This window comes from Hippocampus guttulatus, chromosome 15, assembly GCF_054856545.1.
Source record: "Hippocampus guttulatus isolate MCC_2025c chromosome 15, RoL_Hgut_1.0, whole genome shotgun sequence".
In the NCBI taxonomy this organism is placed as follows: domain Eukaryota; kingdom Metazoa; phylum Chordata; class Actinopteri; order Syngnathiformes; family Syngnathidae; genus Hippocampus; species Hippocampus guttulatus.
Window position 1 is genome coordinate 6,320,245 of NC_141275.1, and position 17,101 is coordinate 6,337,345.

The following is a 17,101-nucleotide window of genomic DNA, read 5'->3' on the forward strand; positions in this document are numbered from 1 at the left end:
AATATGTTCGCGGAACACCACTCAGTGGTGGACCCTCAGGGCCAGCAAGGCCTTCTCTGCTGGCCTAAACATTCATACAATAACATAAATTTAATTCATGTTATTTTATTTTCATAAATATGTAAACAAAATTATTCTCTGTATTCTTTACGTCATAATATTTCCACTTAGTCACGTGGCTTTCAATGTTATTTTAAATAACATTGAAAGCCACTCGATAAATAACTTATTTATTATGGTAGAGTTTTTAACCAATCATATTTCAGCTAGCTTGTGTTGCCAGGTAAATTAAACTTGCTCGGGGCCTTCATATGAAACAGAGCAGGCCCCTCTGCGCTGTAAATGATGTAAATCGTGTTATATGAAACTGCGACATTGCGCAATTTATTGGACAGACTTGTTAAAGATCACACAGCGTAATTTTGGTGGCATTTTATTTTGTATTTTTAAGTCATCTTTTTATTTTTGACAATATCTATAAATTTAGTTTCCTGCTCTTAATTGTGAATGCATACTTGGTTTTAAATGCTGCTGAAATTAAGTGCTGCTTGACGAGCCTATACTGTATTGTGTTAATGTATGCGACATCACTGAAGGCCGAAGGTTGAAATGCACGGCCCGTGGTGTCACCACGTGATTCGTACTGGTCGCGTGAAGATAAGCCGCTTTCTCCCCGGATTTGGTGAACTATATCATCAGCCACGGGGCATAATTTCCCGAGTCGTTTTTCAATATTTTGGGAAAAGAAGAAAGAAGACATATTTTAGAACACACGTTGGTATTTTTTAAATTGGGTCTTTTTTTCGGCTTACTTCTTCACCCATTACCAAAAAAAAAAAAAAGACTGCAGTGAAACGTGCAGGTTCTCCCCGGGCCTGCGTGGGTGTTCTCCGAGTACTCCGGTTTCCTCCCACATTCCAAAAACATGCATGGCAAGCTGATTGAACAGTCTAAATTGTCCCGAGGTGTGAGCGTGAGCTCGGATGGTTGTTCGTCTCTGTGTGCCCTGTGATTGGCTGGCAACCGGTTCAGGGTGTCCCCCGCCAACCGCCCGAAGACGGCTGGGATAGGCTCCAGCACCTCCCGCGACCCTTGTGAGGATTAAGTGGATCGGAAAACGGATGGATGGATGTAGATGGAGGGATGTGAAGCAGGAAGCATTAACATTGCATTGTTTTATTTCATCTACAAGAATGATTCAATATCGTGTCTTATGGTAGCCAAAGCACCCCCGGCTTCTTTAAAATTTTACTGAAGTTGAATCATTGCTTTGAAAATTAAATAGCAAAGTAACTGTTTGATCGTGCTAAATCTCTTACAAGAAAACACTCACAAATCGCAGCAGTTTCTTTTTTATCCATGGCTGAATTCACTCAAGTCATACTGTATCTGTGAATAAGGAGATAAATCCAATAAATGCATGTAGAGTAATCCCTCGTTTATCGCGGTTAATGGGGACCAAAACCACCCGCGATAAACGAAAATCCGCAAAGTAGCGTCCAATTAACATAAACAGTTAATTTCTTTTTTTTTTAAAGTCCGCAAACGGTCCGCGAGAAGCTGCAAAACAACAGCGAGTCACATAGAGCAACATATACAGTACTGTCCGCGATGCACTGAACCCGCGATAAACGAGGATCACTGTACTGTATAATTGCGGGATGCATTACATCCATTGGACACATGGGGAGCTCTAATGTTGTTAATATCATCAGAATGGCTGTTTGTCAAAGTAATTCTTTCATGTCTTAGCCGGCGACTATCTTTATTTAGCCAAGTCACGCCAAACGCTTGGAGACAGCCAGCACTCCCGCACATGACTTGATGGAGGTAGTTGTTGGTTGCCTCTGAGATGTGTCGCTTAACAGAATCAGTAGAAGGCCTGGTCCTGGCCCTTGGGTGTCACCGCAGTCAGATTGCCTCTGGCTTCCTGGTCCATCTCGATGGCTTCAAAGAGGGACTTGAAGTTTCCTGCCCCGAAGCCCTGGAGAGAGAGAGAGAGAGAGAGAGAACACATGCACATAGCTGAGTCATCAATTTAACTTTGATGCACAATCTTCTAATGAGGAGATTAAACATGTTGGCATTTTCAGAGCCCAAAACAGGAAGCCAAAAACCTTGTTGTGACGAGGGGAGCCTTTTAATCTGTGCATGCGTGTGTACGTGTGTGTGATTGATTTACTGAACTTTTAACAAGCGGCATCATGTCAGAGAGTGCTCACTATGGGTGGGAGCCATAAACAGGCGTTCAACCTGCTCAGCTTCTTTTTAATGGTGTTGAAACTTTGAAGCTACAGGTGTTAATCACTGTCTGTTATGCCACCGAACAAAAGTTTCAATACTTGATCTCTTTGTGAATCAGTCAAAGGGGGTGGTCACGTCGGTGCACAACTTAAAAAGTTGAAAAACATGCTTTCGATTGAGGGAAAGCAGGATTTGATGCCCTACTGTTGGCTCCCACGGAATAGCTGGTGCCCAGGTGGTATACACTTGGTGTTCCAAAAGTCACTGCAAATTTCCTTTTTTTTTTCTATTTATTTGTATCTATTCTTTTTTTTTTTTTTTTGCAAATGAAGAAGGTGTGAGTTAGTGAGCGTCAGTCGTAAATTATGCCAAAGAATAACCTAAATTGGGGCAGCACGACTACCATCTCAAACTGGTGCAGAACTGCAGTCAGGGACAGCAAAACCTCTTGCCAGGCAGAAATTTTGCAACGCCACTCCAGTATCAATTGATAAGGCGTAGAAAAAAAAGTAGTGTGTTTCCGGTAACATGAAATTTCAGCATCGGGTCGGTAGGTCGGACAAAGTTTTTTTTTTTAATCTTTTTTTTTTCCATCAAAAATTTAAACAAAATAACCATAAAACATAAAACAAGAAGACATTGTACCCGCCGCTCCGCGACTGGCGCCGCTGCCACCTATTTAGATTTCTCCCCGCTTTGGACTCGGGGGGGCCGGGGCGCGCCGCCGCCTCCGCCGTCGTCCTCCTCCGCCCTCGGTGTTTACTCGGTCCGTGGTGTTCATCAAATAGTTCGCAGATTTTTTTCGATACATCAATGGATGCTATTTTCTTAACATTACGGTGCGAGCATGCAACTGTAACACAGAAACGCGGTTTAAACTGTTGTCGCAGATCGCGGCCGCCGCCGTGTTTCAATGTTGTTGACAGACGACAGGGCAAATGACGCACGCGCTCAACTTGAAGGTCGCGAGAGTTTGCACCGATGTAAACCCTCTCCACAAAAATGTAGAGGGTTGTTCGAAAAAAATCCCGACCGTAAAGATTTTTTTCAACGTAGAAATTCTCGGTCGGTCGGGTTACCGGAAACACACTACTTTTTTTCTACGCCTAAGCAATGGATGTGATATGCTTACAGCCTAAGAATGACGATTGCGTCACGTCTGTCTGAAAGACGACTGAAACAAAATGGAGAAAAAAAAGGGGGCACTCTGTATAAAGATGTACTTCATTAAATTAAAATTAGTACTCTTTGCTCGTACCGAGCCATGACTTAAGGGGCACAAATATTTGCCTTCCCCCAAGAACTGCCTACCAATGGTAAGGCAAGGCATTGCAGATTTATTATTATTGCGCATTTCATACACAAGATAACTGAATGCGCTGCACATTATTAACAATACAACATTTAAAAACAGCGTACAGAAATAAAAGCTAGCTTACTGAAATAACAAAAAATGTACAGTACAAGATTTTTTTTCCCATTTATTTTCAAAATGCTTTAAAATTTGTGTGCAGCATAACAGCCAAATGCTGCTTCATCATGTTTGCCATGAACCCTGGGCTACGCTAATTCACTCGGGGTCTGCAGTCTTCAGAGTCCAACTGGGTTTATAACCCATTAGCATTTCTTTAATATATTCAGGACCTAAACCATTCAGTGATTTATAGACCGATAGCAGAATTTTAAAAAATCTATTCTACAGCTGACTGGGAGTCAAGCTTTTAGAACTGGAGCAAAGTGCTTTGATCTCTTTCCTCTGGTCATAACCCAGCTGCCGAGTTTTCAATGAGCCGCAGTTGTTTGGCGCTTTTTCGAGTCCGTCAAGTCAGAAAACCGTTACAATACTCGAGCCTACTGGAGATAAAAGCTTGTCCTGGTCTGCTTGGAACACCCACCGCTTCAATCTGGATATGGTTTTGTTTTCAGATGGGAAAAGACTGTTCTAATGATTATTTTGATTTAACTGCTAAAATCTAGCACCACGCCAAGGTTTCCGACTTGATCTTATTTGAATGACGGCGACTGTTAAGTGTTTACTTGTTTCCTTATTCCCTAAAACAATGACCTCTGTTTTGTTTTGGTCGAGTTGAAGGAAATGCATTTGCCAAGTGGTTTGAAACTTACAAAGTGGTTGTTCCTCTGGATGACCTCCAAGAAGAGGGTGGGTCTATCCTGCACGGGTTTGGTGAAGATTTGGAGGAGGTAGCCCTTGTCGTCAAAGTCAACTAAGATTTTCAATTCCTTGAAAGGAAATATAGTACAGTAGTGTGAATATTAGGGCGGCAGCAAAACGGAAAATGCGACTGAATTCGGCATCTCCTCACCTGCAGACGGTTGAGGTCCTCCTTCACTTTTATCTTGGCAATTTTGAGCTTCTCCCTCAGGGTGTCGTAGTAGGTGTCAGGTGCTGAGAGGAACTCCATCCCTCGGGCGCGCAGGTTCACAATCTTTTGGTGAGGTTGCAAAACATGTCTTTACTTGTCGATTTTAGAAGTCGGGGTGTTGTCGGCTTACTGGAATTTCGATGATGATTAAACACTCACGGCTTGAATGATGTTTGATGTGTTGAGGGCAATGTGCTGAACGCCCGCTCCCCCGTTATAGTCCACATATTCCTACGCGGACACAGGAAGTGCGAGGATATCAAACCGTTGTCACAGTGGTGAAAGACATTATGCGGCTAGCGCTATAGTTTCATATCCCACCTGTATTTGTGACTTCTTTTTCCCCACTGCGGGTTCATTGATGGGCATCTTAATGGTTTCTTCGTAGTTGGTCACCACGATTGACCTGAGTGAACTGTACTGCGTGTGGATCTGCTTGTCATCGATGGACCAGAACCGATGGAACATCAAGCACTTCTGATACCTGTGTGGTGGAGGGTGAAAATCAAGATATGTCACGTTCAAGGTACGATTGAGTGCACACCAGTTGAATTCAGTCCAAATCATTTGGATTTCGATAGCACCAAAGGTGTGTCACGTTGCAGATTTAATACTTTCAAGCACCCTGTAACCTGATAACATGATAAGCTGTCCACTGTAGTACCGGTAATCGCTGTCCCTGAAAGGATTAAGAGCCCTCAAAAAACTGATTCGAGGATAGTTTAGGGTTTCATACTAAGATTTCAAGACAGGATTAGGCTTGAATTAACAGTTTTCTAGCCAGGGTTCAATATTCATGTTGGGCCTTCGATCCTGGGTTAGCATTTGTTGTGGTATTAGTTGGTTTCAGATCATGGGTTCAAGCCAGAGTTGTGGGTTATGGTTTCAAATTAGGGTTTGAAGGCTAGTGTTAGGATTTCAAATGTGAAATTGTGTGTGTTGACCTGATGCAGACACATGGCGCACTCTGTTTTTTAATATGGCCCTCTAGTGCATTGTTAAGCGTCCTACTTGTTGCACTAATTTAGCCAATTTGGGGCCTTATGTACTGCAACACATTAAGCATTTCTGGTGGGAAGGTCCTATTCAGCTGCTGGGATGCCATCAGACTGAAAATAAGATGTGTGGAATAGGTAAGGGTGTGGTGGCCAATAGAAAATTTGGGGTGCGGTGGCCAATAGGAAATTTGGGAACATTTGTGAATTTTCCTGAACGGCCAGCTGGCTGACACCGACCGAAGTCCCTATTACCCTCCTACCCCCTGCCCCCCCCCCCGCCCCGCCCCCCGTTGTGCTGTGTCAACTGTGTGCAGACGTGCTGTCAAGCACGAGGCTTACCAGTCTGATGTTGGAACCATTTGGTCATCTGGCTGGTTTCCCACTACGTGATCGATGAAGCGCAAACCTACTTGTGGCCTGCAGAGAAAAGCAAAAATAAAATAAAATAAAATACCGCAGAGGTAATTTCATTCTTGATATTAGCAAACATTTATAAGGAACCCTGACATCCTAATTTTTAAATCTGTACATTCCAGAGATAGCTGAACAACCAATTGACGGTGCCGAGAGGTCACTTCCAATCAAGAGGGTAAGCATGCTCAAAAGTTATAACCGTGCTACTGATGAGTAACATAATTATGCTCAGCTAGGCCCCACCCAATGCAATAAATAAAGAGCGTGAAAACGTGATATGGAGTTTGCATGCTCTCCTCATTCTTAGATGAGTTTTCAAAAAAAAAAAATCTGCCACCAAATATTACATGTTATTCATTTAAAGTAAGGCTTTGGAAAGCACTTTTGAGCACGTGTCACCAACAATCTGATATTTCGTAAATGCTATTGCATTCAATGTCAAATGTTAAAAATTGCATCTTTAAAGCCACTCACAGTTTGGTTAAAAGTGGATCCCTAAACATGGGTTCTTTGTAGCCAGGCAAGAAAAGGCCTTTGTAGGGCCCCAGGTACTCAATAAATGTGTGCGTCGTATCTCCATACTGCAGACAGAACGCGAGAGTTATTCTTATGTCATATTTCAATTCTAGGAGTGCATCCAATTGGATTTCAGTGTGTGCGGGTGTTTACGCACCGTCTGCACCACAGCATACTTGACCCTGCCGTGGATGTCCTCCTCCACCCAGGGATCCTTCACAATGACAGCTCCTCGCTGCTTGGCCGTCTGACAGTGGAAAACATGGAACACTTGTCAGTTGGAGTCTGCCTCCACTTGACAGGGCGTCCGGGTGCCCTCCAGTGGTTGGAGACATCCTAACGTCTCAAATCACAAACGGAGTGACAAGGCACGTGGATTGCGTTGCCAAAAAAAAAAAAAAAAAAATCAAATCTAGTCAGCCCTGCTTTGTTATCAATGAAATTTGAATTGAATACAGCTTTATTGTCAAATGTGCTGTACGTATGTGTAACATACAGCATAGATGAAATTTCTTCCCTCTCAAAATAAAACAAGAGGATTTGGAGATTTCGCTGTATTTGAAAGTTGTACATTTGTGTGACGAGTGGCTCTTTTATTTGTTGGTTCAAATATCTGTTTTGACCTTGGCTTAGATAACGAGTTCAATCGCTTACCCAAACTTGAACGCTTTCATGTTTATCCATTTCAACATACTCTTACCCAAGCATGACAAGAAAAGTGGTCGTGTGAGGAAAAACGCTTGAAATGAAATACGGAATAAAGGACGTTTTTGCTTTAAAAAAACCGTAAAAAAAATAAAATTAAAACAATTTTAAAGCCACGCTTTGATCTTAGTGTGTACTTATCTCGACTGACCTCACTGAAGTTGACACAATACTTACATTCTCGTCTGTGTAAACTTGTGGCTCGTGTATATAAGTGTTTATAGTTACCATAACCCTTGTGCAAAAGCAATGACACTTTCGAAGTCGAACGCTGCAAAAAGTTCAAAACAAAAGCAAATCTTGGTTCAAAGCAACTCAATGAAAGTAATTAATTAATTTTGCTTTTTTTTCTTTGGTGCCATCACGGAAGATAAACGTGTCATGATAGCCACAAAACTAGAAATAGTTCCACCTGAACATACCATCTTACAAGTTTTTGAGACATTGCGATCGATTAAAGTTAAAAAAAAAAAATTCAACGGAGTTACGAGCTTTGTTATGGAATTAATTTAAACTTATAAAACAGGGTGCCAATGCATCAATTTATCAACCGGGTGTTAACAGAAATGCCCGATGACTAGTTATTAGTATAAAAATGACCAGATAAGTTTGCCAGCAAACGGTAAAATGTTACCGTGTGGAAAAAGATATGAAGATGTGTTTTTTTTATGCTGCCTGCCTACTCTACTGTTCTTTCTAGTAGTACCTATAAATGACCGCTAGGTGTATTGATGCGGAAAAATCTTACACCATCACTAATCAGGCATCTTCAAAGGGTATGTAGTTTTTAATTGACAGTATTTTAGGTTTATATTTGCTTTATTATACAGTGGTTAACTTTTTTAACACGTGTATGATAGTTTGGAATGTTAAATCGAAGTTTTGTACTGTGACAGGCAATTGAGTTTGCTTCAGTCAGCACGCTTCATTTGCCTCCAATTGAATCGGTTAGTATTTGCAGTTTTAGAGACGTTTCGGAGAATGTGGTGTGGCTCTCTGGCATGTGACGTCATTTGTAACAGTTCAAATGCACCTCATTTTACCTTGATTAGGTAGTCACAGTCCTCCACTTGGAACGCAATGTCTTTGGCGCCATCTCCGTGCTTCATTAAGTGCGCTCCCATCTCTGACAGGACATGCCATCATGTTGATATTACGGTAATATTTCATATTTTAGCTACTGTTTTCTCATATGCCTTCACAAGCTTCTTGCCTTCATTTCCAGGATTGAGTGGAGAATCAAATGCAAATATGATCTGTTTGGAGTCAAGAACAGAGTCAAAATAAAGATTGGACATGCAGTTTTAAAATCTGTGACTTCAGGATGTTCAAGCTGCCCTACCTTATCTTGCCTGATGACATGTGAGACGACCTCTCGGCTGCCAGTCTCCAAGCCCTTGTAGGCCAGAGGCTCAAAGCCCATCTTGTCACAGTAGAAGGATGCCGCCTGAAGACAGGACAAAAAGTCTTTTCTATGAAGGTAAAGTCTGCCAAATAATAATATTGCCAGTGGATAATTGGCTCCCACTTCTGTGCAGTCTGGCTAAAACAGTACATTTCATTTTTATTTAACCGGGTGGGTATCTTGTAGCTAAAAATAATGAAATGGTCAAGGACTGTAAAGTTGTGAGAAGGTAATAATGAAAAATATTAGTATTGATTGTGTTGCATTTCGAACATAATTCAATCATAATCCTGATCTTAATAGACATTTTTGAAGAAGCACAATCTTGTGCCTGATTATAAAGAATCCTGCTTTGTCTAGCATAACCAGAACAGGGGTCAGCAACATGGTGTCAGTGGGAACTAGCTGGGGCTTAATAGTTACCCGTGGGCCAGCTTTAAAAATTTCGCTGCGTAATAAGTCTAATTCGTTTTGATATTGTAAAAAAAAAAACAGCAACAACAACAATCTGCATATCTGCATCTAACTTCTGTTGTTCTTATTATATATTTTGAAATCACACTTTTATTTGTGGGACAATTATGCAGCCATTTCTATTCCTTTTTGCCTAGACGTATTTTGAGGATATTTTTAAACAACCGTTTGTATTTCACATAGTGAACGGCGTAACTTGCAGCAGCGACAATGTTGAACATCATCTTGTTTAAAAAGAGTCTGCATTTGCATACTGACCTGTTTGGCATTGCCGACCCAGAAGGTGACATGATGAAACCTGACAAATTTTCCCCTTTCATGCTAGAAAAGACAAAATAAATGTGTTTTTGTTTTTACATATTTCACAGATATCAATATAACGAAATTCTGCATCTACTGTTTCTTCACTGTAAACGATTTATGTCGAATGTCTCATCAGTGCTTCATATATCACGCCACGTTGCAACTTACCTTCTCCCCTTTATCAGTGTAGCTTGTCTAAAAGGAAACAACAAATATTGATGATGACATCATCAAAGTCGGCATTGTGGATATTTCTTCTTATTTACAGTTTCTGTCTCCATCATGTTAATGGCGACGAGGATAGTCTTACCATGCTGCGTGTGGAGCCTCAGTTCGACGAGAGGGACATCAAAAGCATCGTCTGGGTCTCTGCTGCTGATATGTACTGACTTGATGGCTATCCGTGATTGGTCATTGGGTGTCTCCACCCACCTGTCCAGTGTCCACCTCTTCTTCGTGTCACTCGTGGATCAAGTTTGAATGCACTCATCAGTCTTGCATCCACAATCAATTCACACGACATTTGTCATAAATCTGACATATTCACTTTTGAATTTACATCATGAAACACGCATCAACCTGAGTGCAAATTGTAAAATTTGGTTTTTATATTACAGTCATGGGTCAACTGGAGCCAAGCTAAGTCTTTGGGTAAGGGGATGTGCCATCCTGGACGGTCACAAGTCAGTACAGACTAACAAGCAGTCACACTTACATTAAAACCAATCAACTATTTCAATTCTTCCGTCAAACTAACAGGTGTGCTTTTAGAATGTAGGAGGAAGGACAATGGAGAAAAAAAAGTGCAGCACGAGGAGACCAATGCCAAGGTTCAAACCCAGAACATCTCAACTGAAGGCAGATGAGCTAGTCGGCAACTTTGTAGAGCGGCAGCTGGTCAACAGAGGGCACAAGGGCACCGCCATACTGCTCAGCGCAGTCATCTTGAATAAGACAAAAATGAAAATCAAAGTATACAGTTATCAACGAGTAAGATAGTTTTGTTAATCTCTGTCGTCTCGTTGCAGAGCTTCCAATTTGGCTGCAATCATGTTTTCCCTGTCGATTCTCGTTCAAAGTTTGACATTCGGGTGTCACTTCTCTTTAATGCGAATGCTATTTCTGATTGACAAAAGAGACTGGACCTGCTTTTACAGTCAAACCTCGGTTTTCATCCATAATCCGTTCCAGAAGGCTGTTCGAAAACCGAATTGTTCGAAAACAGAAACCACACTCTTTTTAAAATAAAAATGTTTATTCAACACGTCTGCTCACAATGGAAAGCAAAACGAGGAAGCGTCACTTCTTCGTGTATGGAAGGCGAGAGGAGTCAAATGGTGCATTCAAGTGCGCTCAGTTTGTTCCAGAACCGGAATTCGGTCGTCATCCGAGGCATAAAAAATTCAATTTGCTCTTTGATTGCTACTTCCTATGAGGCCAGGTGGCAATTGGGAAAATCGGAAGAACTCCCCAACGGCCAGTTTTATCCAGGTTGACTCAGTTCAATGTTTGTTTGTTTTTTAATAGGCCATAATTCCCATTTAATTTCATGTCCATCTTTGAACAAACCAATTACAGATTACTGTTCAAGAAATACAGGATGTATTGTACTATTGGTTGGCCTGCAAGTATAATGTCAATAAAGCCATGCATGACAAGTGCATTGACCGTGCGTACACCAAGGGAGAGAGGCAGCAAGCACATGGCTGGCCGAGTGGCTCGGCTGCAGTCAATGTCAAATGCAACAAGAGTCACATGCAGGTAGCAGCACTTTACAATTAATGATAAAATTGTTCAATGCTTTCGTACTTTTCTGTTGTATGACTGAATATTATGTTTGATCAGCATCAGAAAATGAAGAAGTCTCTGTGACCTGACTTTGTGATTTGTTTGTTGTTTGTTTTTTGTTTGTTTGTTTATTGAACATAAAACATATATACAGTAATAATTTGACAGAAAATAAGGTAGATAAAAAAAGTAAAAAGAAAGAAATCAATCTTCATTCAACACAGTTATTATGTTCAAGGGAGTAGGAAGAAGTAAAAAACTTATCTAGTCCTACCCCGTTATGTGATTGTATCTAATAAATCATTTTTATATCAATCAGAAAAGAAAAAAGTAAGAAGAAAGAAGTCTCCATTAAGGCTCATACTTTACCCTTAACCGTGATATTTTTACAACTTTTGGTTTGTATCGGGATTATATACTTCCACACCCTGACACTCTTGTGTCAATTTTCTCTTAAATTCATGGATATTTGGTAACATTGTGCTATACATTTACTCACTTGAAGGTGACAATGGCAAAACTGATGTCATCCTGCGTAATGTAGGCAATTGTAAAATGTTTAGCATATCACAAAAATGATAAGACCTCAACTCATTTCTTGGTGAGGGAGAAACAAAACTGTTTGGCCTTGTCATGATCACGTTCTGTTAATATCCAGCAGGTGGCAGAAGCGGGACTGGTTTTCCTCCTGCGCACCTTTATTGCGTCACAATTATTGGGACTATTTAAGGACCTCATAGGGTCGATGCTAAGTCATTGTTCATGTGCATTTCGTCTGTCTAGACGCTCTCTCATTACTCACGTTCCGTTTTTTGCTATTGCCTTGATTTTTGTTTTCTTCGTTTTTTGGCTCTTGACTTTGCTTTTATTCTTCGTTGTTCACGTAACTCGTTATTGGTCTGTTTAAGTGTATCCACGGTTTGTTCTTTATTGTGCTTTTATGACAAGCTATTTTCGTTGGTATTTTTCCTTGCTTTGTGCAAGCGCTTTTTGTTTTCATCGCATTATTTCAGTGTCATTATTTGTACGTTGTCGGCCTTGTGCCCATTTTTTTTAAAAACAAATATTTTAGTTAGATCAACTTCCCTGAATCTACGTTTGTCGGGTCCGATTCTGTTCGGAACCTTTGCGACGACCGACAGGCCTAAGATAGCACACATTGGGAATATCTCCATCTCAAATTCCTGGAGTGTATATCCATTGTCGGAGTCTTGAGAGAACTCTTAACATGTGGATATTTAACGTTTCGTCAATCAATAAAGTGATAAGAGAGCACTGTATACTGCAGGGCAATGTTCCTTCTAATATGCGCACGTGAGCAATTCCGCACTGCTCTCACTCTCCCCGCGCGCAGCACATGTTTGCAGCGCATAAAAAAAAAAAAACCTGAGCTGCATTTTGTAATTTCGTGTTGTCCTGTAAATAAATTGAACTGTTTATTTGGCACACGTGGCCGACGGAGCTGGAAAGAAAAATGCGAAAAAGACAGAAATGCACCCAGGTTGGACATTGCTCTCCACCAAAGTCACTTCCAATGGGGCAGGGGTTCCACTTTCCCGACATAGGTTATTACCTGTACAAAGAGCATATGTAGCCATGTTACAAGAGATGGCACGCTCAGTTACCACAGATGATTGAGTGCTGTAATCTTTTCATTTTAAAAACTAAACGCCAGAATATGACCGATTTACGTCCAGATTGTGTTTCTGTCACCGTCGTACGAACGGAACCACTTTACTGTCTAAAACTAACTATTCTTTCCTTTGCCACCAGAGGGCGCAACGTGCATGAAACGAGAGGTCTGAATAAACGAACGAGTAATATTTTGCCTGTTTAGGAGCTGAATTATCGTGTGAATTACTTAAATCGATTAGTCAAAGAGTCTGCAAAACATACAAATAAATTGGAACCATATTTTATGCGATTTTAGTTCATGTTGTATTTAAAGTAATGTGACAAATGCCACACGGTTTCTTTTTAGGATAAAAATCTCACTGGATGAAATCAAAGTACACCGTGTTGTCGTGCAGTGTCTTGTGGCTGCTGACTTGTACTGGGGAGCATTCTAGGTGAGTTCCCTTCTGTAACTAAGTCCAAACAACAAAATAACGCTCCATGCGTCATGCCTATGACAGACGCCATAAATCATAATTTTATCAATTACTGCGTGAGCCAGTGCAAACATTGGCACTATGTGTATTGGGCATACACATATCTTAAATGCTGAAGCGTGCCATTTTTTTCCTGTTAGTTTTGATAGTAACTATATCGATACATGTTGAGTTAACCATTACACCAAGTGATAATCAATGCACAAAGAAGCCGTGTCAAACATTGGCGACTTTTTAAGGTAATGTCATGTGACATAGATTCCACAAATCAGTGATTATAAATCACGCTAATAAGAAATTCTGATAAGAATTATAACGCTTCAATTTGCAAGGTGGCTTTACTTGACTTGAACTTGAATTTTACACATGACTACGTTTTGGACAACATGTACAATTTTGTCGTGCGCGTGCCTGGCTTGATTTAGAGTAGCGTACGGAGGACAAGGGCGTCTGCCGCGGTGTGATTTTCTATTGGTGGGTACCGGGCTTCTGTTCACACGTGATTGGCTTTGCTGTGGGTGTGTATGAGCGAACGTTTAGTATTGTCGATTATCATTGGCTATTGTGAATGTTGCATCGCAATTGGGCTATACGACCTACTTTTCTCTCTCATGGTTGGCTCATGCAGTTGTCATCGCACAAGAATGCGGAAGTTGGGTAGTCTACTGAGTCACCGTCGTGTCAGCTGATTCTGTTCGAGTGAGTAACTTGATTTAACTTTAAAAATAAGTCGATCGACAATAAACTTTAGACACGTGACATTTTTGCGGGTTTTCGCGCATGTGTTTGGAGACTTGAATAAAGTGCCGCTTTGAAATTTGCGTGTGTATCAAAAATACATTCCTAGTCAACTAGTACTCGGGGCCGGTAACTAGCTTGATATGCTAACGTTTGCAAACATTTCACCTCAGTCATTTACTTTTGCGTTGTCCTCTTATCATCCTTTCGGTATTGGCGGGTCAGCTGCTGTATAAAATATGGTTTCACTTTCTCTTGACAAGTCTATAAACTTCACATCGTTTTTTACACGTTCACACCTGTTGTTTGCCGGTGGTGAGGGGCACCTGGCGAGTGACGTGCACGTATAACGGAATTTACTACATTTATCAGGTGTTGTGATGTTAAAAATGAATAAGGAAGACGTATTTCCATAACTTACACTCGTTGATAATCACTGCACTGGACAACAGATGCTACATAGTTAACCCGTATATCCACTTTCTCTGAATCGTTTTGTTCAGTGTTGTGTCGTGAGATTTCTTCTAAAGTGAAATATGTGCCTTGGCTGAATACAGGTTGGGAAACACTACTGAAATTATCCCAGAGGGAAAATTGTCTAATCCAACAATGCCTATGTATGCAAAATGGTGGAAACATTGTACTTATTTTTCAAATTAAATATATTGGCAATTACTTTTCAGGAGGATTCCAACCTGATTTCTATTTTGGAAAACATGTATATTTAATCTTCTAATTTCTTGATGCCATATTTGAAGTTTTGATATGCTCACAGCTATATTTATCAAAGTTATAAAATATATATATACAGCATATCACTGTGTGTAGGGAATCTGTATCATGTATGGACTTCACAATTTGAATGGAATGACTAACATGACCATTTCCACATATTTATTGAGGCACCCACATATATTGCCTACACGTTGCATTGTTGCTATTTCAATTGTAAAAATTTGAACTAATGTTTCTGCTTGACTGCATGTTGCTTTCCTTGGTCCGCTTATAATAGAGGCCTTTCCTGTTGATTATTGAGTTATAAGTGCAAGTGAGTTGAATGCCCAGTAGAATTGCCTCAGTCACATTGGCAAATCCGGCCCTGAAAGAGTGGGAGGGAAGCCAGAGTAAGTACTAGACACAAGGAGAGGGAGGGAGGTGTGTCATGCCCTGGATTACACTCGGTGTGTGTGTGCCTGTGTGTGTGCGTGTATTTCAGAGACTGCAGCGACTGCTACTTTGAAAGGCATTGAGATTTTAACTCAAACAATTAAGTTGTCAAAGTTTTCTACAAATAACTCTTGGGACAGAAGGACTCTGCTCTTTGTCTAGGGTAAGAAGTTTACGCCGAGTTTTGGCATGTTGGTGAGGCAGTTTATTTTTTCCTCTTCGTAGCGCCGTGTGTGGAAGGGGGCGTGTCTGATGGGGAAACATAGGGAAGTGAGACCTCAGCTATGTACTCTGAAAAATGTCGGGTTTAAAGTTGTCCTTGTGCTCGGCATGTTGCTTCCACGTACCATCGAGGTCAAAGCACATTACAGTGAACAGTGTGCATGTTATGTCTGGCTGTCTATGTGTGTGATATGATACATTCTGGTGAACTGATCTGTACAGCTCAATGCACTGCCAAACTTTGGACTGGTGGAACTCGGTATAATTAACCTTGCCAACATAAAACCTTAAAAAAAAAGTCAATGTTTAAAGAAAGATTCTTAATGTCACATGTTAAGAAAAAAAAGTAAGCCACTGTTAACATTAAACACTCAAGTCTGTTCAATCTAAATGGTACATTTACATCGTTTGATCTATTGGAGTGAAATGAAACCACCAAGTGAATCAGCTTATTTTTGAAAAACGCTGTGAGTGAACCATTTTACACTTCTGTTCCACTGTTGTTTAACAGTGGTAGCTGTGTGCAAGATAAGCAGAGCTGCATTGAGTTTCTGTTGGCGAGATGACCAAGAAGCCGAAAGTCACAGGCAATAACAGCGAAGCTTTAGCTAACAGCATAACCTTCTGGTAATCGGCACTTGCCTGGTTGCTGTGTGAAGGCATCAGTGTAGTTTGTTGCCACAGTGAAGATGGCCAAACGCCAGTCAGAATGTGCTCGATCGCCGAGTGAGATCCAGTCTGTAGCTCGTCATTGTAACCAAAGCCCGACTTGACCCTTGTTGAGAAACCCGCATCTATGGCTGGTTTTACACTGCAAGTGCCAAAAGTTTAATGTTTAAATACGGAGGACGTGTAGCCGGGGCTTTTGGTCTGACAGAAGCTCCTCCCCCCCACATCAACATAGTCCCTTGACACCTAGGTGCCGCCAAAACACTACTTTTGTATTGGACAGGGCTTTGGCCTGAGCACAGAATCAGTGAAGCTTTGGGGTTTTTCTTGAATAAAGAAAGATTGTTTCCCAAAAAGATCTGTCAATGGGTAAACTTGTGAGGATTGAATCGTGCATTTGTGAGGGAACACTACATACTGGATATCCAATATGGCTGTTCGGATTTGACAAGCGTGATCACAACTTGCATGTTAACTCATTCAGTACCAGCCAATTCTAGACCAAGTCTGAAAAGACGTTTAAAAACGTCTTTGGGAGTGAACGAGTTAAGTACTCCACAAGCGCCAAAACCAGGCAGTGGCAACACGGAATAAACAATTCATAATGAGATACAAATAATGATCATTTATATAGCTTTTTAGTTGACCTGAGCTGAGTCCTTCCCCATCGATGTTAAAGTAGATTAACCTCCACATTTCTGAATAGGCCAATCTCATCTATTTTGCTTAATGATCAACATACACACCCCTCTTAATATACAGTATTTGGAGTACCGGTATATTTTATTGTCAAAGTTTTCACTGTAGGTTCGTATCTCCAGTTTATGCACTTACACAGCACTCAGAGTGGCAGACACGGAACATACCAGATTTTCATCCACATTTGGAAGAGGCCTCATTCTGATTTGTAGATGTCCAATTTTGTGTGTTTCAGCCTCAGTAGGTCACTGAGCTGAACTCTTG

The 17,101-nt window shown here is 40.9% G+C and overlaps 2 protein-coding genes and 2 long non-coding RNA genes across 5 annotated transcripts in view; 2 read left to right on the top strand and 2 right to left on the bottom strand.

The window, feature by feature from the left end:
* Positions 1–1,160: 1,160 nt before the first annotated feature.
* On the bottom strand, positions 1,161–10,337 carry hpda (4-hydroxyphenylpyruvate dioxygenase a). Its single transcript, XM_086131508.1, has 14 exons — positions 9,754–10,337; positions 9,612–9,638; positions 9,399–9,461; positions 8,604–8,708; positions 8,475–8,517; positions 8,305–8,387; positions 6,714–6,803; positions 6,515–6,621; positions 5,966–6,043; positions 4,950–5,112; positions 4,788–4,859; positions 4,569–4,691; positions 4,369–4,485; positions 1,161–1,984 (listed from the first exon to the last, which is right to left on the bottom strand). The coding sequence occupies exons 1-14, from the start codon at positions 9,754–9,756 to the stop codon at positions 1,871–1,873; spliced, it is 1,188 nt and encodes a 395-aa protein (XP_085987634.1). The 5' UTR covers positions 9,757–10,337; the 3' UTR covers positions 1,161–1,870.
* On the top strand, positions 5,016–6,772 carry LOC147193568 (uncharacterized). The gene is made up of 4 exons (XR_015103093.1): positions 5,016–5,154; positions 5,941–6,087; positions 6,163–6,215; positions 6,670–6,772. It is a non-coding gene; the product is annotated as an uncharacterized LOC147193568 (long non-coding RNA).
* Positions 10,338–13,994: 3,657 nt separating the features above from the next.
* Positions 13,995–17,101, top strand: part of mtmr4 (myotubularin related protein 4) — a 32,221-nt gene continuing 29,114 nt past the window's right edge. The window contains exon 1 of one of the 2 annotated variants that reach the window (XM_086131154.1): positions 13,995–14,041. The gene's annotated coding sequence lies outside the window, so the exon portion shown is untranslated. Of the gene's footprint in view, positions 14,042–15,273; positions 15,411–17,101 lie in introns of those variants that run through there. The other variant, XM_086131155.1, reaches the window with a different exon arrangement.
* Positions 14,960–16,281, bottom strand: LOC147193570 (uncharacterized). The gene is made up of 2 exons (XR_015103076.1): positions 16,112–16,281; positions 14,960–15,179 (listed from the first exon to the last, which is right to left on the bottom strand). It is a non-coding gene; the product is annotated as an uncharacterized LOC147193570 (long non-coding RNA).

What these genes read in the sequence shown, in the direction of transcription:
- hpda (XM_086131508.1), bottom strand. An exon ending in ATGTCATCAGGCAAGATAAG is followed by an intron (nt 8,518 to 8,603) that starts GTAGGGCAGCTT and finishes GACTCCAAACAG; the next exon opens with ATCATATTTGCATTTGATTC. An exon ending in CATCAAACATCATTCAAGCC is followed by an intron (nt 4,692 to 4,787) that starts GTGAGTGTTTAA and finishes CCTCACCAAAAG; the next exon opens with ATTGTGAACCTGCGCGCCCG.